The 21,030-nt window shown below is 49.5% G+C and overlaps 1 protein-coding gene across 1 annotated transcript in view; it reads left to right on the forward strand.

Moving 5' to 3' along the window:
* Positions 1-16,021, forward strand: part of LOC114071440 (G protein-activated inward rectifier potassium channel 1) — a 32,560-nt gene extending 16,539 nt beyond the window's left edge. Inside the window, exons 2-3 of the mRNA XM_027909269.1 lie at positions 13,425-14,349; positions 14,788-16,021. Of these exons, the coding sequence (XP_027765070.1) occupies positions 13,425-14,008 (584 nt within the window). The 3' untranslated portion in view covers positions 14,009-14,349; positions 14,788-16,021. The remainder of the gene's footprint in view (positions 1-13,424; positions 14,350-14,787) is intronic.
* The last annotated feature ends 5,009 nt before the right edge of the window (positions 16,022-21,030 follow it).

The following is a 21,030-nucleotide window of genomic DNA, read 5'->3' on the forward strand; positions in this document are numbered from 1 at the left end:
GGATGATCCCAAATATCCCTTCCAGCCCAAACCATGCTGAGATTCCATGGGGGTGATGGCTTTGGGATGCTGTGAGGTCCCACAGCTGCTGAAGGTCAGTCAGGCACCCCTGACTGACACATCAGGAATCACCTCTGTGTTTCCTTTGGACAGGTCTGAGCAGGGAAATGCAGAGATAAATGAGGCCAAAGCGAGGGGGCCTCCTGGAGCAGCAGTTTTTCTAATGAGATTTCCTCTGCTCCTCGTTAAGGTATCGATCTGTGACTGCAGCAGGATCAGTCAGGACAAAGCAGAGGCTCCCAGCTCCTGCAGAAATAACCCAGGACACGGCAGGAATCACTGCTGGTGATGAAGGACACGTGTGGGGCCGGGGCTGGGCTGGGGGGGGTCACTTTGTCTCCCTCCTGTCCATGGCTCTGGCTGGGTCAGGGGCTGGCATTGCAAAGAGGCTTCTCCAGGGAACCTTAAAACCTTCTCCAGGGAACCCACGGGGCTTTAACACGGGCTGGGTGTGGGGATTGGGCTGATTTGGGCTTCTGGAGTCTTTTTGGGGATTGGAGTGACCAAGAACTGGAACGATTTGAAAGTTAAAATTGTGTCCTTGGAGTGCAAAGATAATAAAGATCATGGAATCACAGAACAGTTTGGGTGGGAAGGGACCTTAAAGCCGATCCAGTGCCACCCCTGGCATGGGCAGGGACACCTTCCACTGGCCCAGGTTGCTCCAGCCTGGCCTTGGGCACCTCCAGGGGTGCAGGGACAGCCACAGCTCCTGCCGTAAATGGATTGACCAAGCTGTGTCCAGGGGAGGACTGGGCTGGCACTCGGTGCTCTGGGCTGGGTGACAAGGTGGGGATGGGCCGTGGGTTGGACTCGGTGGTGTGGGAGGGTTTTCCCAACCTCAGTGATTCTGGGATCAAGCTCCCAGCTGGTGTGTTTGGTTCCAGCTGCTCCCTCAGGTTCCAGACAGAGGCAGACCCTGGAGCTCTCTAAATGTCCCAAACTCCCAAACTTCCCTCCAGAGCCCCGTTAATGATTCCTTTTTTTTTTTTTGCCTTTCGATTTTATACCGAGACACTTCCCATCTTTTCCCTGCAGTCATCCAGCAGGGCACAGACCTGAGCACATTCCCAGCTCCTTCCCTCCTCCTCATTATGCTGCAGATGCTTTAAATTCCCCCAGTAATGGGGAGGAAATTTCCCACAGTGGAACATTGCTGACTTAATGCTGCTGACTTAATGTTCAGTGCTTAATGTGATGAAGTAGCGCAGATTTATATTTAATATTTCCTTTCAAGCCTTGCAAGATTCCCCTGCTCGTGGCTGTTTTGTGCAGTTTTGCTCAGCAGCCAGACCTGGGCAGGTTTCTAAAGCTCTGAAAAATTCATGCAGTGCTTTGTACCGAGCGCCTCATACATAACAAAAGTGGGTTTTTCATTTATTTTTTTTTCACCTGGAAGAGCTTAAGACTTTAAAACCTGCCCGAAAAACATGCCTGGGGGTGTTGTTTGATCCGTGATGCCAGTGAAACCATCCTGTCTTTCCACTCCAGACTGGATATTAGGGAGAAATTTGTGGCTTGATGGTGCTGAGGCCCTGGCACAGGTTGGGCAGAGAAGCTGTGGCTGCCCCTGGAACCCTGGAAGTGTCCAAGGCCAGGCTGGAGCAACCTGGGCTGGTGGAAGGTGTCCCTGCCCATGGCAGGGGGTGGGATGAGAGGGGTTGTAAGGTCCCTTCCCACCCAGACCATGGAATTCCACGTTTGGGTACACATATGCCCACAGGAACGTGTCTCTGGGAGTAAGATGAAGGTAAATACCATTCCCTGGGAGCTGTGGCCCAGGGGACCTCGCTGTGAGCTCCCCTGCTAATTAATTTATCAGCACAGCTGCCTGGGATCAGAGCTGTGCTGGGACAGAGGCTTCTAATTGCGAGTTAATGGCTCGTTAGTGCTGAGCAGATCCAGGTGAGAGCAGCCCCGACACAGGTATGGTCACTGAGGGCTTGCAGGCAGTGGGATCTGTTGTTCCCCAGTGGGATCTGCTGTTCTCCAATGGGATCCCTGTCCTGGGGTCTGTGCTGGCTGCCCCTGAGCACAGAGGTGGGTCTGGCCTGGGGTGGGATGGCTGGACTGGGGGGTTCTGGTTGTGCTGCCACCCAGAGAACTGCCTGGGGCTGTGGGGTGGTGTGGAATGGTCTGGGGTGGTCTGGGGCGATCGTGGCCTCCTGCTTTGGTGCCTCCTTCCTCTTTGACCCAAACTGGGTCCGTGGGATAAGGTGGTTTTTGGGTAAAAACGTGTGAAATGAGCAGCAGTGGCTGCTACCCAGAAAGATAAAGAAATATAAATCTTAGAATCCTGAGTTAAGGATCCAGAGAATCCTGGAATGGTTTGGTTGGAAGGGACCTTAAAGCTCATCCAGTGCCACCCCCTGCCATGGGCAGGGACACCTTCCACCAGCCCAGGCTGCTCCAACCTGGCCTTGGACACTTCCAGGGATCCAGGGGCAGCCACAGCTTCTCTGGGAAATCTATTCCAGCCCCTCCCCACCCTCCCAGCCAGCAATTCCTTCCCAATCTCCCATCTGTCCCTGCCCTCTGGCAGTGGGAAGCCATTCCCTGTGTCCTGTCCCTCCATCCCTTGTCCCCAGTCCCTCTCCAGCTCTCCTGGAGCCCCTTCAGGCTCTGGAAGGGGCTCTCATGGACCCTGTGTGGGACAGGGACTGTGTTTGTGGATAATGTGCTGGAGATAATGCAGGGAAGGGAACTGTGGTGAATGGACATGTCCTGGTTTAGGGGAGGGGCTGCACCAGAGAAGCAGCAGCAGCCCCAGAGCTGCCCATCCCATCTCTCCCTTTGGTTTCCCAATGTTTCATCTTCCAGGGAGAGGAGGATAATAGCTTGGAAATGCCCAAAATGGCTTTTCACACCTCAGTGCACAGAGAAGTGAGTAAAAGGGTGAAAAAATGAATGTCTGTTCCTAAAGTGTCTGTCCATGAGTTCTGTACCTTTTGAATACAGGAAAAAATGACAGGGAAGAAGAGGAAGGGGGGAAAAATGGGACTGGGATGTGCAAACACCATTTGCTTGGTTATTTGTCAGGTTAGCAGTGATTCACTAAAATGTGTCTTTTCCCTTAAACCCGGAGAACAGCATTTTCCTTGGAATAATAGAGCTGCAAATTGGACTTTATAAACACATGAGTTGTTCCAGCTGATAGCATTCCACCTGTGTGGTGATGGATGTGTGTCCTTGGAGGGATGGGGTGGGGGAAAACTCTGCCAAGGGCAAAATCTATTTACAGGGTCAGGTGTTCTCCACTTCAGTCTCCAGGGCCTGAGCATAAACCTTCCAAATCCAGGTAAAGGCTTGGGGTTTAGCTTTGCCTGGGGTGAAATACTGATTATCCCAGCGCTCTGAGTGTGGAGCAGTTGGCCTTGGGGATGTGGGTTCATCCTGCTCCCTCCCTCCCCCAGCACCTTCTGAACCACAGGTACCTCTGGAAAAATGCTCTTGCTGTAGCTCAGGCTGGGAGTATAAAATCAGCTTTTTAGCCTGAGCCTCATAACTGTGTTTTCTGGCTGTTTGATTACAGTTGGATCCATGGGCTGACAGACAACCAGCAACATTTGTCTGGGCTCACTTGGCTTTAATTTACTCTGAAAAGGGGTGTGTTTGTTGCATGGGTTTTTTTTTTTCTTGGAATTATTTAATTCTTCCCATTTAACCTAAAACTGAAAAAGGGGTGGGAAGTGGTGAATTGTTGAGTTTGAACGTGGCTTTTGTGGGGGTTTTCAGCTAAAGACCTCGAAACACATCCTGTTAACTCCTCTGGCCCCAGCCTGTGGGAAGGTTTAGTTGGCCAGATCAGAAGTTGGACTCTGTGTTCTTGGAGGGCTTTTGCAGCCTAAATGATGCTGGGATTCTGTAATTTTGCAGGTGGGGAGGCACCTCTGCAGCCCAGCAGGTCTTTCCCTGCGAGCAAAGCAGTGCTTTGCATTTAGGATTGGGGTGAAACTCAGAATGGCAAAAATACCTGACTTGCTCTTGAAATCCTCAGACTGCAAAGTCCCAATTTTCCCTAAAATGGCAAAGATGCTCCAGACTGAGAGGATTTTAAGCCTGGTGAGAGCTCAGATCAGCGTGGTTGCAGCGTAAGGAGAGGGGGTTGTATATAAAATTAGAAACCCCTCATAGGCATATGGTTGTTTGTGCAGCTCAGCACTGAGCTGTGGCTTATTTATCCTCCTGGGGTGCACATGGAAATAATGACTGTGCTGTGTGACATCACACTGCCAGAGATATTGTCACTAATTAACCTTCCTGGCTGCTGGAATGGCCTCCCCCTGCACACCCCGCAGGAAATCGTTTGCCTCTGTGTTATCTGCTGGGTGCTTTGGGGACAAACCAGAATGGGCCAGAGGAGGAGATCAGCAGCCAGTAACTCTGGGCTTTATCTGCCTTTGTGCCAGGAAACGTTGGGGGTTTGGGGATTTTTGGTTTCCCCTGAGAGAGGCTTGATGATGATGCTGTGAAGGAAGGAGCTGCTTTGAGATGGGCACCTGGGGACAGGGTTCCACCTGGGTCATCTGGGGAGATCAGGAGATGTGTTACCAGGGGGGGAAAAGCACGACAGGAAATTGCTGAAGGTGTGAAGATGCTTTTTTAGAAGTTTTTCCAAGAGGGAGCCCGAGTTGAGCAGAGGCAGAGCTGGGGTTGGGGAGGTACCACTGAGATGCTCCACTCGCTGCATGGGAGGGGGAGACCTGCACTGCCCCTGGATCCCTGGCAGTGTCCCAGGCCAGGCTGGGCAGGGCTTGGAGCAACCTGGGCCAGTGGAAAGTGTCCCTGCCCATGGCAGGGGGTGGGATTGGACAAACTTTAATGTCCCTTGCCACCCAAACCACTCTGGGGTTCCATAATTGGGTGGTATTGGTATCTATGTGTATATTTATATATGAGGTGTGTCTGGTTTGCTGAAGAGCCTTTTGCAGCCCCAAATGCGGGCTGACAGTTGTCTCCCCCAGCACTGACAGCACTGATGCCTCTCTTCCCTGGAAGTTCTGTGCTCCTGACGTGTTTGCAGGGAATGTTTGTCAGCTGGAGCAGCAAACGCTATGTTTAGTTCAGGGATCTGCTGTTAAGCTGTGCATTAATTTTAAATACATGACAGGAGCTGTTCTGGGCTGGGAGATGCTGGGGATGGAGCTGGGAGCTGTGATGCTCCAAGGGGAAGGCAGGCACTCTGGGAGGGATGCAGGTGAAGAGCTGGAAAAGCTGGTTTAAACACGGTGCCAGCAGCTGAAAGGGACAGAACAGCCCCTCAAAACAGAAGGTTTGGGGTTGTTGGGGCTGCCAGGGGGGTAGGCAGGCACGTTCCCTGGGTGTTGGGCTCCTGTGGGCAGCTCCTGTCCCAAAGCAGGAGGTCCTTTGGTCCCCATCTCCCCTCTGTTTGGGGATCATCACCTGTTCCCAGCAGCTCTGGTGACCCTCTGGCACCCCTGGATCCAGCCCTGAGGTCCCCCTGGGGACATGGGAGGACAGTCAGTGCCCTCTGTGGATTTTAAACACTGTACCCCAGGAGAGGCTGGTGAGTGAGGGTTTCATCAAATCACTGAATATCCTGGGCTGGAAGGGACCCACAGGACCATCAGCAATCCCCCCCTGTCCCTCAGAGAGAGGGTTTATATCCAAACACAGCTCTGGGCTGTGTTTCATAGAATCTTGGAATCACAGAAGGGAGTTCTGTGATCTCTGAGGGACCTTAGAACTCATCTCATCCCACCTCCTGTCCCTTGAGCACCTTCCACTGGCACCACATTGCTCCAAGCCCTGGCCTTGAACACTTCCAGGGATGGGGGATCCACAGCTCTTCCCTGGGCAGTCAGAGATGTTTGATCCTTCTCTGTACCATCCTCTGGTTCATACAGTCCATATCCAATTATTTCAGCTCAGAAAGTGCTGCTGAGTGTATGTTGTATTTAAATCAGTCTCCCAACCACCCTGAGAGCCCTTTTCCATAGGGTGGATGGATGCAGGGATGGAGCAGGGATGTCCCTCTGATGGTGCTGTGCTCCCTCCACTCCCTGCAGGCAGCCCTTGGACCATCCCTGAATCCTGGAGCCCCAGCAAACTGTTCCTCCCAGTATGGAGAGAAGCAGTTTTTGCATCCCAGGAAGGCAGTGTGAATTCCACGGGGTGTTTTTGGGGCTGCAGATGAAAGCTCTATTTTGGTGCTCAGGGCATATGGCCGGGTGGGTGTTTGGAGCTGCTGGGGAATCGTGTGCTCAGAGGGAAGGGCTGGGCTTTGGGTTGGTGGTTCTTGCCTCATAATTAAAATGTTCTCATTCAAAGAGCATAGATTATTTTAAATGTCTGGTTTTTTTCCCTTTTTCTGAGTGGTTTGCAGACTTTGCTCAGGTTTTGCTCTGTCTGTGTGTTCCCTCTGACCTCAGTTTTCTCTGATTTAACAGAACGTTCCTTTCTCCCCGTGTCTCTTCCCCACCATCCCCAATGGACATCGTGCTGCAGATAAACCCCCTCATTTCGGGCTGCACTTCAGAGCCCAAACTCCACGAAAAGCAGGAGCAACTTGATTTCTTTACTTTTAGGTTGGAAAACCCATTTAAGACCATTGACTCCAGCTGTTCCCCAGCACTGCCCCTGGATCCCTGGAAGTGTCCAAGGCCAGGTTGGACAGGACTTGGAGCAACCTGGGCCAGTGGAAGGTGCCCCTGCCTGTGGAAGGGGGTGGGACTGGATGGGATTTAAGGTCCCTTCCCACCCAAACCATTCATGGATTCTGGGATTCTATAATTAGCATGAGGAGGGTTTTCAGAGCATTGTGGTATCAGTAAAAATCTGGGAACACTTGAGGCTGGAAGGGAGCTGTGGGAAGCAGAGCTGTGCTCTGGCAGGGCACGGGTGGGCAAGCTCATGGCAGAAAACCACTTTATCCTTGTCCCCAGTTTCACCTGTAAATATCCCCATCCAGGGGGAGGGAATGCAGTGCCTCTCCCTACTCCCATCCTCCTGTCCTCCCTCTGGCCCTTCCCCCTTTCCCTTCCCAGTGCCAGCATTGCTGCTAGCAGAGAGCGGGGAGTGAAACCCTTCCCGTGTGCTGCTGCTGATTCAGTAACATCCCGGTAGGAGGGAGATGATGCAAAACTGGGAATGTGGCAGATGGCTCTGTGGAAAAAAAAAAACAACAAACCTGCTCCAAGGAGGGAGCTGGAGGGGCTGGAGCAGCCCTGACGCACTCGGCACAGAGGGGAAAGGGATGGATCAGAACTGGAATAGCCGGAGGGTTGGGCTTCAAAAATGAAGAGAGAATAAAAATGCCAGGCCAGACTGTCAGTATAAAGTTCTGTCACTGCATTAAATGCATGGTTGGTGGTTTGGTTCAGATAGCTGTGCTCCTGCCTGTGTTTTTCCCAGAGAATGGCATACCCTGCTGCAGCTGTGGAAGGGCAGCACTGAAGGCTGCCAAACTTTCGTTTTTTCCCCCTTTTTTTGGCGACCAATAAACGGTTGGCTCACCTGTTGCATCCCCGTGCGTGGAACAGGATTGGGATGTGCTTTCCACACGGCTTCTGTGGTGGTTTTGGAAGCTGCTGTAATTTGGGATAAGGGAGGGAACTGTGTTCCTGGCAAACATCGGGATGAGCTGCCTGCAGGTTGCCAGGGAATGGTGTGCCTGAGGGATTGGCAATGGCCCTGAGAGGAGCAATGGCTGATAAGAAAATACCTTTGGTGTCAGTGCTGTTTTTAAAGTGTCACGAGAGCTCCTGGGAGAAGGGTGGGAATAAACCAGGAGTGTTCCTAGAGCTGAGCCTAAACAACAGCTCTGAGTTGAGAGCAGAGCAGGAGCCTGGCTTTGTACTCAGGGAGGGCAGAAATTTCAGTGTTTTCAGCATAAGGCTGGTGTCTGACTGACATGAGTGGGTGCCTGGCATTCCTGGAGCCACAGGATCGTGGGATTGTGGAATGGTTTGGGTTGGGAGGGACCTTAATGATGATCTCATGGACAGGAATGCCATGGGCAGGGACACCTTCCACCAGCCCAGGTTGCTCCAACCTGGCCTTGGACACTTCCAGGGATCCAGGGGCAGCCACAGCTTCTCTGGGAAATGTATTCCAGCCCCTCCCCACCCTCCCAGCCAGCAATTCCTTCCCAGTATCCCATCTGTCCCTGCCCTCTGGCAGTGGGAAGCCATTCCCTGTGTCCTGTCCCTCCATGCCTTGTCCCCAGTCCCTCTCCAGCTCTCCTGGAGCCCCTTTAGGCCCTGCAAGGGGCTCTCAGGTGTCCCTGGATCCTTCTCTTCCCAGCTCTCTGACCAGAGATTGCCAGAAGGTTCTGGTGCCCTTCAAACCATCATCACTTTAATAAACAGCCCTTGAAATTGTGATGGGGAAATGTTAATGCTAAAAATAACTGTTCTTTCCAAATAGTGTGTGTGGGGGGGTGGAGTTCAGACACCACACGGTGTCTGGGAGGAACCTTCCTGGGCTGTGCCTTTCCCAGCCTGGCATCTGAACTTCCATGGAAAAAAATAATGTGGCGCTGCAGATGGGGAGGAAGAGCCTGAGAGCTTCCTTTCCTCCCAGTTTGGGTGCTGACCTCCCGTTTCTGTCCCCGTTTTCTGGCTCATCACAAAACTCAGGCACAGTCACCGTTCCAGGTGCAGGGTGCCCATCAGGATATCACATTCCTTAGCTAAATGGGATAAAATCAGCTCCTTTCCCCGTGTTTGGAGGGAAGCTGTGGCTGCCCCTGGATCCCTGGAAGTGTCCAAAGCCAGGTTGGACTGGGCTTGGAACAACCTGGGAGAGTGGAAGGTGCCCTTGCCCATGGCAGGGGGATGGAATGAGATGATCCTTTTTTTCCCTTCCACCCCAAACCATTCCAGGACTCCGTGGTTTCCTCTGGATGTGGAGAGATTGCCATGGAAGTGGTGCAGCTCCTTTTTCCTGCAGCAGAAAACCCTCCCTGAGTCCCACAGGGGCAGGGGATGGATGTGGTGTGTTTTTATATCCACTCTCACATCCAGCTTTACTCTTCCCTTCGTGGGCCTGGAATTTCTGGCATTAACTTTGGAGAGGGAAAGGGACCACAGAACCTTTGTGTGCCAGAATTGGTTCTGAAGAGACTCACAGGGTGTGTGTGGAGGGGGCTGGTAAAGCTTTTTAGTGATCTGTGATTTCCCAACCATCAGCCAACTTCGGGAATAAAATGGAATAAATAACAGCACGGCTGGGATATTTTTTTTTTTTTTTTAAATTTTTTTTTTGAGGCAATTTATTATGAGCTCTAGAAATTGCCTGAAAAGAGCCAGTTCCATCTGGGTACTTGGAAATTTGGGAATAATTGGAGGGTTATTATAGGGTGGAATTAGTCGAAGCATTTATTTACAGATTTTTTTTTGGCCTCCATCTGCCCCTTATTAATCCAGGGAGGCAGCTCTGAGCTGGGCTGACAGCGAGTTGTAGAATCATGGAATGTTTTGGACTGGAAGGGAAGTTAAGGATCATCCCATCCCACCCCTGCCATGGGCAGGGACACCTTCCACCAGCCCAGGGTGCTCCAAGCCCCATCCAGCCTGGCCTTGGACACTCCCAGGGATCCAGGGGCAGCCACAGCTTCTCTGGATGTCCCAGAGATGCAAATCCAGCATTCTCTGGTTTGGACATAATGAAGAGGGGGTTTATTGGATGTGTTGGGGGTTTTTTTTGGAGTACAGGCATTCTCCTGGCTCTCTCAGCTGTGCTGCTGTGGTTTGTGTGCAGGCAGAGCTTTGCTGATGTTGGTGACAGCTCTGGGATGGGGGTGTTTGTTTGGAGGGAGGGACAAAATGCACCAAACCCTTTTCCTTTGACAAACTGATGGCTGGGTAATGCCATAATAAATAATTCCTCTGCTTGCAGCCTGTTTGCTTCCAACCAGAGCTGAACATTCATACTGCAAGTGAATATTAATAATCCAGGGAACTTGGGAAGATAGGAACAGGCCCATGAACAGGATGGAGGCAGCGCAGGGGGTGGGTGCTGGGGGTGCTGCTGGGGGACAACTGAGGGGAAAAGACAAAAAAAAAAGAACAGGAAAGCCTTTCACAGCAACAACAGGAAAGGAAAACTGGCAGCCAGGAGGGCCAGGACCTAAAGGCGCTCCAGGAGAGCTGGAGAGGGACTGGGGACAAGGCATGGAGGGACAGGACACAGGGAATGGCTTCCCACTGCCAGGGGGCAGGGACAGATGGGAGATTGGGAAGGAATTGCTGGCTGGGAGGGTGGGCAGGCCCTGGCACAGGTTGGGCAGAGAAGCTGTGGCTGCCCCTGGATCCCTGGGAGTGTCCAAGGCCAGGTTGGACGGGGCTTGGAGCCACCTGCAATAGTAGAAGGTGTCCCTGCCTCCCTGCCCATGGCAGGGCGTGGAATGGGATGAGTTTTAAGGTCCCATCCACCCCAAACCATCCTTGGATTCTGTTGATTGCTGGATTGCTCCCCAGGGGATGGTTCCAGGCAGCTGGAGCTGCTGCTCCAGGCATGGAATAGCAGAACAGCACTGTGAGCTCAGAGCTGGGGACTGAGGCTTTGCTGGGGGAATGGAACGTGAAGGAAAAGCTGGAAAACGCAGCAGAGCTGGAAGAAAACCTGGGAATTGATTTCCCTTCCAGGGGCTGATCATGTCAGCACCTCTCAGCACCGGCTGTTCCCTGACAGGTATTCCTGAGAAGCCCAGGAATGTGAGTTGTTCATCCTGAGAGGCTCTGAAATAATCCGTGCCCTCGGGTTTGTTAGGGAATGGCATAAACGGATTGGAAGGACAAATGCTATTCCTGCAGTATTTATCCCTCCAGTGAGCTTCCAGAGGAGTGGAACAGAGTATGAGGCTGCTTTTCCTGAGATCCAGCTGATACATTTTTCGTTGGTAATAGGAGGTATAAAATTCTTCCTCTGGAATGCTGCTGGGAGGGGGCAGGATGGTGGGAATAGCCCTGCTGGTGGGGAGGGGAGAGGCCTTCCCCTGGCCATGGGAGTGCCTGGGATGGGGATGGGGATGCAGGTGCTGACAGGGACGTGGATGCAGATGGGGATGTGGGTACGGATATAGATGTGGATGGGCCTGGAATGCCGATGAGGATGGGCATGTGGACATGGATGAGGATGTGGGTGCAGAAGGCTGTGGGGATGTGGATACCATGAGGGTGGGGGTGCACATGCAGATGGAGAGGGGACAGGGATGCAGCTGTGGATACAGATGTGGCTGTGGATGCAGATGCTGGCCCGTCCTGTTCCCAGTTCCCCTTCCAGCCCTGGTGACGTCGCTCACCCCCATGCCCCCTGTTACACCCCCAAGGGCACTCTGCTGACACACCTCCCCACTAATCCTCTTTATAAAGTTCTTTATTTTATGTTCCCCAACACCCAAAGAGCCGTGGGAGGACCCCCAGCCCTGCAGGAACCCGGGATGCAGCGGGAAGGGCCCCGGTGCCTCCCTCACCCCCAACAGAACCATCCAGGGCACAAATAAGTGCCTTTTCCAGACAGAGGGATTTGCACTGTAAGCAGTTTGTTCCCTGGAGCAGCAGAGTTAACCAGCCATGTGCTCCACACAGCCCATTCCCAATCCCAATCCCCTCTGGACACATCCAGCCCCTGGAGAGGCTCCTGTGCAGGGTCAGGGCTGAGGCAGCACAGGGGGCAGGTCTGGCTTGGCTGGGGAAGCTGCTGCTGAGCAGCTGGGCAGGGAAGGGCACAGCTGGGGGAACAACTCGCTCAAATTACCTTTTTTATTCCAAACTGCAGGTTTTCCCCTCAATCCATTAGGTAAGGGATTGCTTCCACTTCACTGAGGGAGCAGGAGCACGTGGTGACTGGGTGGAAATAAATACACTGGGAAGTGTAAATGCTGTCCTGGCTGAGGCTGTGGGGTGTCTGGGGCTCTGGGCACGCTCCTCCCTGGTGCTGGGGCAGCATCCAGGGCTAAAGAAACCGCATTCATGTTCTTTCCCTAAGAGATAAAAGTGGAAAACTGAGCATTTTGTCTTGTGATGTGTTCTGATGGATCAGCAGCAGAAATCACGATGCAAAGCTAACGCTCTGATTGCATTAACAGTCAGATAAAGTGTAACAAACTGGAATTTTCCTGGCTGTGTGTCACTGGGCCCAGCCCATCCCCTCTCCCCCTCACTGCAGCCCCACTGCTGTTTTTCTCATGTTTTCCAAAGTTCCCTTTTCCTTTCCCCCTGGCTTGCAGGCATCCTTGTGAGCAAGGCAGAGGATGTGTTTGCAGAGGTGGATTTAGCTTCCTGAAACCCAAATGTCACATTTCCACTTTGCTGTATAAAGTGGCAGCGTAATTCTATTTACAGATGGCTACCAAAAAAAACAACCTAAAACACAATAGCCAAAAAAAGAAGCAGCAGGATTTCTTCTAGAAGCCTCCAGCCAACCATGATCATCTCCCCCTGATTTCCAAGGTTGGATGGGTCACTGGGGTGGCCAAGTCTGGCTGTTCTGAAGGACTTTTCTCCACGCTGGGAGGTGGGGGAGGAAGAGGAAGGGCAGTGTTGTGCTCTTAGCCATGTTTTTCTTTTTTTTTTCTCCTGCTAATTTTTTGGAGCCTGAATCTCACCCTGGCAGCGGTGGATCTGTGAGCAGGTTGCTGGTGACGCCTTTAAAGAGGAATAAATGTATTTTGTAGGGCTTATTGCTTGCTGATGGGTTGGAAGGTGCTGACACAACGTGCTTGGCTTGTGCACGTGGGGTCTGGCTTTGTGTGTGTTCACTGATATGATGAAAATATGCAATAACTCAGTAAGACTTTAAGATCTGAACCTGTCCAGTTTTCTATTGCCCTTAGCAGCTCTTTCTGATTTAATTACCAGGGTTATCAGGTGGTCCTGTCCCTTTGTCAGCAGCACCTTCAGAAGTCAAAGTGTCTGGAATAGTAGATGGGAATTATTCAGTTCCACTGCTTCCTGTTGCTCACTCCCTTTCACCTTGAGGATGACAATTTAGTAGCCACTGTATGATAGAATGATGGAATTGTTAAGGTTGGAAAAGGTCCTCTGAGATCATCAAGTCTAGCTGTCAACCCAGCACCACCGCCACGGTGACCACTGCCCCATGTCCCCAAATGCCACATCCACACAGCTTTTAAATCCCTCTGGGGGTGAGGGCTCCACCACTGCCCTGGGCTGGACAGCCATTTCCATGAAGGGATTTTCCCTTGAGCCCACCCTAAACCTCCCCTGGCACAACCTGGGGCTGTTTACTCCATCAAATGGTAAGGCAGGCCCATGCCCTTTCTTTTACACATTTCAAAGCATAAACCACGTGTCACTGGATTGTTAGAGACCCCAGTGGCTCCGTGCAGCCCCAGTTACCCGTGACTGGTGCCAGTGTCTCTCCCTCACTCCCTGCAGGGATGACGTGCCAAGCCAGGACGTCCTACACGGAGGACGAGGTGCTGTGGGGCCACCGCTTCTTCCCCGTCATCTCCCTGGAGGAGGGCTTCTTCAAGGTGGATTACTCGCAGTTCCACGCCACCTTCGAGGTGCCCACCCCGCCCTACAGCGTGAAGGAGCAGGAGGAGATGCTGCTCATGTCCTCGCCCCTCATCGCGCCCGCCGTCGGCAACAGCAAGGAGAGGAACAGCTCGGTGGAGTGCCTGGACGGGCTGGACGAGGTGGGCACGAAGCTGCCCTCCAAACTGCAGAAAATCACCGGCAGGGAGGACTTCCCCAAAAAACTCCTCAGGATGAGCTCCACCACGTCGGAGAAGGCCTACAGCATGGGGGACCTGCCCATGAAACTGCAGCGCATCAGCTCGGTGCCCGGCAACTCCGAGGAGAAGCTGGGCTCTAAGACCACCAAGATGATGTCGGATCCCATGAGCCAGTCGGTGGCCGAGCTGCCGCCCAAGCTGCAGAAGCTGTCGGGGGGCGGGAGGATGGAGGGGAACCTGCCCCCCAAACTGCGCAAAATGAATTCCGACCGCTTCACATAGCCCAGGGCGCCCGGGGCCACCGCGGGGAGCTGCGACTGCTCCGGGGAGGGCAGCGGGGCCGGGAGGGGCCCTGGCACCGGCACCGGGGGGAAGGGGGTGCGGAACTCGGAGGTCCGGAGGCAGGAGATGCCCCCCTGGGCGGCGCCGGGGGCGTTGGCATGTACCATCACACCACGCATGCGATACCAGTGTGCCATCCCTGCATATCGTCCTGTGGCATGACTCCCACTGTAGTGACACTGTACAGCCCCAAAAAAGCGGGGAGGGAGGGGCCCTCCCCTCCCCCCCCACCCCGTACCCCTGAAGGAATAGGGACAACATGCGAGCGGGGAGCTTTCAGGGTAAGTTATGACTTGATTCGGGTTTTTTTTTTTTTCTCCTCTCCTGGTGTGGGTCGTGACGATTTGTCCAACCAAGTATTTCTGGTGCATGTCTGTTCTTTCTTCGAGGGAGGTGTGTTAGTGAATTCCTGACACCGACTCTGCTGGCCTTAAATCAACTGCTGGTTTCTGGTTTGCTTTGAGGTTTTCTTGGGGGTTTGTTTCCCGGGTCAAAGCTACTGGGAAAAAAAAAAACCAAATCTGTGTTTCATATGAGGCTTTGTTTAGAGAAGAAACTTGTATTTATAAGTCTAGGCAAGACAATAAATAAATCAATAAAATTCACACTTTAGATACGATTAGTAACAACTTTTTAAACCCTTGTGATTTATAATGTATGTGCAGGAAAGCCGTTTGAAATAAGCAGGATGTGCTTGCTTTCTCATGTTGATAACATAGCTGGACATGAAACAAGCTGAATGCCTCCACGAAGCCAAGCAGGCTCCTCTGCTGGATGAACTGCACCCCAAAGGCAGAGCCACCTGAGTTCCCCCTGTCCCTCCAGGCTCGGATTTCCCTCCTCTTGCTGTGCTGGCAGCTGGGCCAGCAGCCCTGCAGGCCGTGGTGGTCCCCAGCCCGGGTAGGCTCCTTGCTGCTTTTGCTGTGGTGGAAACGATGTTTGACCGTGCTCTGAACTGAAGTTGACCCTGTGGGTTTCAAAATGAGTAATACTTTGTGTAAATGTTGGGGTTGGTGTCCTCTGTGCTCTTGGGTTTCCTTTGCCCATCCCGTTTGGCTCCGGGGTGGGCTGGGTGTTGTGTGGGTGCCCCGTCATGGTGTCTTCTGCTGGGGGAGCACCCTCCCCAGAATTCCAGAGGTCAGCTGTTGAGGTGCCCGTGGATCCTGTGGGCTGTGTTTGGGGGCCCATCCTTTGGCTGTTTCCTGGAGCAGGAGGTCTGGGATGGATGGAGCCGTTGGTGGCACCATCGGTGGTCTGGGTAGGAAAGCTGCTGCCAAGAGCACCGGGAGGAGGGCCCTGTGGGATGTCCTCTGCGTGTAAAACCCTCTGGACCACATCCAGGTGGTCCCAGGCGTGGACAGGTGGGGGTCAGAGGAGCACCCGTGGCTTCATTAATGGATGGGCCCTTCTGGCTCCCAGGCCCTGGCCCATCCTGCACAAATGCTGGCACGTGCTACCCAACTGGTTACAGATCTGATGGTCTTGGAGGGGAAAAGGGGGGGTCATTAGAAATGTTGGCATGGAGCAAGAAGCCTGAAGCCCAGCACTGCTGGGGGCTGGCTCAACTTTCCTTGGAAGTTACAGTGTGTGACCTGTCAGTTGTACACCCAAGGACTTTGTGTGAGCTTCCAAAGTTCCTTTCATCATTTCTCCCCCTTTTTGAGTGGCCCTGCATGTTCTTCCCACCCGTGGCTGCCCCTCAGTGCTCTGCACGTTGCTGTGAGGGGCAGGGCTGACCTGTGCTCCACACGTGCTCAGCCACGGGAAAACCTGGCCTTGTGCTCCCCCTTTTCCCCAACTCTCCTTCAGGTTGTCTTGTAAACTACCCCTGACTTTTGTGGCTGTTCTCCCAGCCCTTGGCTGGCACCAGGAATAGCCATGTCCCGCTGCCAGGTGTCCCCAGCAAAGCCACCACCCAGCCCGGCCCAGCGAGCCAAGGGCGCTGCCCAGCCTGGGCACAGGGGTCTGGCTGGGAAAGGAGGGTCTCCAGCAGCTCCACCCCTCCCCAAAGCTCCTTTGGTTTATTGGGGTGGGTGGGGAGCAGTGGCTCCTTCTGGGGGCTGTCACAGTGTGACCCAACCAGCCACTGCCCTTGTGTGACACTGGACTGGCTGGTCATTGCAGGTCCCTTCCAAATGAAATACTCTGTTCTTATTCTAGTCTAGTTCTGTCCTCTTCTTAATCTATTCTATTCTTATTATTAACCTATTATTGTTCTTATTTATTCTATTTTCTTATGCTTGGTCTATTTTTATTCTATTCCTAATATATTCTATATTCTATTCTTATTCTATTAATTCTATTCGTATTCTATTCTCTATTCTTATTCTTGATCTATTTTCTATTCTTTGTTCTAATTGTATGTTCATTCTATTCTATATTCTCTGTTTATTCTAGTCTCTATTTTATTCTATCCCATCCCATTTTATTCCCTCCTGGTTTGTTCTGTTCCATCCCCTGCTCTGCTGCAGTTCTGTGAGTGGTACAGGAGCTCAGGTGCAATTTGGGGTCCCCTGGGGTGTCCCACCTTGTGCTGAGCTCTCCTGCCAGCGCCCTGGGATGGCTGATGGTCCTCTTGGCTTTTCTCTGTGTCCCAGGGCCTCGTGCATCCTGCCTGCCCAAATCCAGGGGTTCCCATTCCGGCAGCAGGAGAGCCAAGTGGCCTTTTCCTTTGGGAACCCTCGTGCTGAATGTGTGGACAGAGTGAATGAAGTAGGAGCCACCTGGGTGTGCTCCCCAAACTGGACTGTGAGCAGGTGTCAGGGAGCTGGAAAATGTCCCACCAGTGTGGGAGACACTGGAGAAGGGGCCTCGTTTTTATTAAATTAATGCCATGCAAATACTGAGCCGTGATTTAATTTTTCAACTCCAAGCACTCCCCCGTCCCTGCTGAGTACAGAGTCCCCCAGGTCTGGGGGCTGCTCTGAGGTGACAATGAGGTAAAGTACAAACATGGACAACGACTTGTCTTTAGTTAGTTATTTTAGGAAGTCACTTGTGGTTAATATTTCATTTTTTGTTGGTGTGGGCACTTTGTTTTTAACCAGTTACCATTTGAGCCCAGCCCTGACGCTTCTGCTAATTTAAGGTACTGTTTGATTGCACAGCCGGTCTGTGTCTCCTGCTGAATTTACGCTCGAATTCTCCTGGAAATTGTACATATTGAAATCAAATAAAGAAACAAAGAAATGCATTTTCAGCATGCAGCCTCTCACTGTATCAATGGACACGTTGATCCAGAAGAACAAACTCTTGTATTAAAGCTGCAAGCTCGGTTTTATCTAAAGCTCTATTAAACTTTCACCAGCTGGTGGGTTTGAAGGTGTTTGCTGTTTCTCCACTTTTTAGCACCTTAATAAAGGACTTTCAGCTGCTCAGTTCCCTGATCTCACGTTTGGTGGTGTGCTGAAAGTCTGCCTCTTCACTGCTCCTGAATGAGCAAAAATAAAGCTGCGTTTTCAGGGTCTGTATATTCATTTCTAAAGGGCCATTTCCCTTGGCAGGGAGAGCTCGGATTTCTTATCTCCCCAATCCAGCCCCAGGAGCTGAAGCTCCACGAATCCAGAGGGGCTGGCAGAGAGCAGCCTTTCCTCTGCTTTTTAGTACAAATTGCCCTGTTTGGGCTGGGCAGCAGCACTCGGGGAGCAAACTGGCATTATTATTATTATTATTATTATTATTATTATTATTATTATTATTATTATTATTATTTTATTAAAACAGAGTGGCTAGACATTAATATTATTAAATAATATTTCTATTCTATATATTATTATATAGATATATTTCTAGTATCTAATATTAAATAATATTTCTATAATTATTCTATAGATATATTTCTAGCATCTAATATTAAATAATATTTTTATTACTATATATTTATAACAATATATGTATGTATATAGTATATATTAGTGTGTGTGTATAAATATACACTATATATACTATATATGGCTATGGATATATATAGTATATCTATTTTAATGTATAGACATTTTAATTATATTATATATGATATAATATCTTGTATATAATAATATATAATAATATTTAAATATAGTGGTAATAACAGTGATGATGATAATAATTAATAATAATAATAATCATATAACTCAGAGGGTGGGGGTTGGAATAAAGTGAATTATTTGGACTTATGTGGGGATATGAAAGTGGAATTGGGAGTAGATCTGAAATGCTTCTGTAGGAAACACAGGGAGGGAAGAGGAGAATTCCTGGGATAAGAGCTCAAAGGGGAATTTCTCCTCCTCCGTGTGCTGAGGGAAAGGAAGAGGGGAATTTAAACACCCTTAAGTGAGGTGTGGGGGCTGAATTCCCACTTGCAGGTGATTTGGGGTTTGTTTAACCCCTCTCCAGGACACCCCGATGCCAGAAGGACGTGGAGCTGATGGGGAGTGTCCGAAGCGGGACCCAGGGACGGGGAATGCGCGGAGGGGCCCTGTGAGGGCACTTGGGTTGTCCAGAGGAGAAGAGGGGACACTGCTGGGGGTGCAGCAGCGATTCCTACAGCTCAGATTTCCTTGCTAATTCCCATTTCTTCCCATTCCCGCTCTCCAGACTCGGGCATTCCCTCCCAGCCCGTGGTCCGTGGGTTCAGCGGGGCGTGCTGGGCAGGCCTTGGCCTCGTTCCAGGGCGGCTGCGTGCGAAGGGAGCCCGTGACAGATGGAACAGGGACAGAAACCTGGAGACTTTTCCCTTGGCATCTCCTGCCAGGGCCTGGGAAGGCTCCAGGCGGCCTTTCCTTAAGAGTTCCTGGAGCCCGTCAGGAACAAGGGTAAAAAAACCCCAATCCAGGCACGTCCCAGCATTGTCAGGAGGATGCTCAGGGTGAACACCAACACTCCACTGCGGGGAGGAATCACATCCCATCATTTACACTGATTTACAGAACGGATAAATCCACACTTTTTAACGAAACTAATTTAATTTTTAAAACAATAAATTAACCCAGCTCCCATTTAGGACAATAAAAGCGAACTTGTTTTGTTCTTCTCTCAGGCAGCGCATTACAAATTTATGCTTTGATTTTCATGCAAATTGGCGGAAAATGTCAACATGTTTACTCGGATTTATTGTCGGATAACACGTCGTTCCTCTAGTCCCGAAATTGTCCCTGCTAATCAGCAGAAGTGGCAATGGGTGGAGGTTGAGGCAGTTTAAAATAAACGTGGGAAGGTTTTTCCAGCTCTCATTCCCGTTCGACGGTGCCTCCACGAGGGACAGATGGAAGCGACGGGACACGAGGGATCCCGGCAGGGGCACCACGAGGGCGGGAGCAGAAACCCCACGGACACGCCCGGTCCTTCCATCTCCCCACCAAACCTGCTCCAAACGTGCCTCCAAGGAGCAGGGAGTGGAATCCTCAACACCCACGGCCCCGTGGAATGTTCTGGAAGGAATTCTCATCCCCTCCCAGGGAACAAGGCACCAGCTGAAATGCCTTCCCAGCGCTGTTGATAAACACTCAGGCAACACAATGGCCCCTTCCAAAGGCAAAATTTAGCATTTAATATTAAAAAAAAAACCCCAGAAACAACATTTTCTTGTCAAGACCAATTCTTAATTTTTATGTAATATTGGGAATGTAGCTCTTATAAATTCGAGGTGTGAGTCAGCTCCATTGCAGGCATTTTATATTTTATTTTACATTTCATAATTCGTATTTACTTTGTATTTTTTATATTTAAAATTTTTATTTATTTTGTATTTCATATTTATTTCATAATTCATATGTTACACTTTACATTTCATAGCTTTTATATTTTACATTTTTATTTTATATTTTTTAATTTATCTCTCACATTTTATATTTTATTTTATATCTTCTATTTGATAGTTATTTTCTATTTAATATTTTACATTTATATATATTTTATATTTTATAGTTTTATTTTATGTTTTATATTTCATATTTCATATTGTATATTTATATTTTATATTTTACATTTTACAATTTATATTCTGTATTTTATATTTATTTTATACTTTATGTTATATGCTTTATAATTGTTTTATATTTTATTTTTATGTCATTACTTTTAATTAAATTTTATTTTTTATTCTATATCTAACATTTTCTGGTTTATTTCATATTTTCTATTTTCTATGCATTCATTTACCATCCTGCACACACACACACACAAACACAGAGGAAATGTGACCCAACCATGAGGCCTCCACACAGAACCTTTGACACTTGCATAGTTGATGTGGTTTTTATGTCTTTATATATTTATTTATTTATTATTTATTTTTATATTGTTATATTTTTATATTTTTATAATTTTTATATTTTATGCTTTATATTTATTTAGTATTTTATATTTATGCCTTACTACTTTTAAAACATTTTAATTTTAAAACATTATTATTAATTTATTATATATTTTATTTTTGTCTTGTTAGGTTTTATTTTTTTTATTATTTTATATCTTCTGTTTTGCATTTTCTAAGCATTCATTTACCATCCTGCACACACACACATTTTATATTTGACCCAACCATGAGGCCTCCCCACAGAACCCTTGACGCTCTTGCACAGTTGTTTTATTTATTATTTTGTATTTTCTAAGCATTCATTTACCATCCTGCACACACACACACACGTTTTATATTTGACCCAAGCACGAGGCCTCCCCACAGAACCCTTGACACTCTTGCACAGTTGATGTGCTTCCTATGATCTTTTTATCTTTATTTAATATTTTACATTTTTATATTTTTATTATTTTTATATTTCATGCTTTATATTTATTTAATATTTTATATTTATGCCTTATTAATTTTTAAAACATTTTAATAAAAAAATTATTAATTTTTTTGTCTTATTAGTTTTTATTTTTATTTTTTATTATTTATATCTTCTGTTTTGTATTTTCTAAGCACTCATTTACCATCCTGCACACACATACACCTTTGACCCAACCATGAGGCCTTCGTAGAG

This window comes from Empidonax traillii, unplaced genomic scaffold (assembly GCF_003031625.1).
Source record: "Empidonax traillii isolate 1590-97213 ecotype Southwest subspecies unplaced genomic scaffold, ASM303162v1 scaffold2022:size127889, whole genome shotgun sequence".
Taxonomy (NCBI): Eukaryota; Metazoa; Chordata; class Aves; order Passeriformes; family Tyrannidae; genus Empidonax; species Empidonax traillii.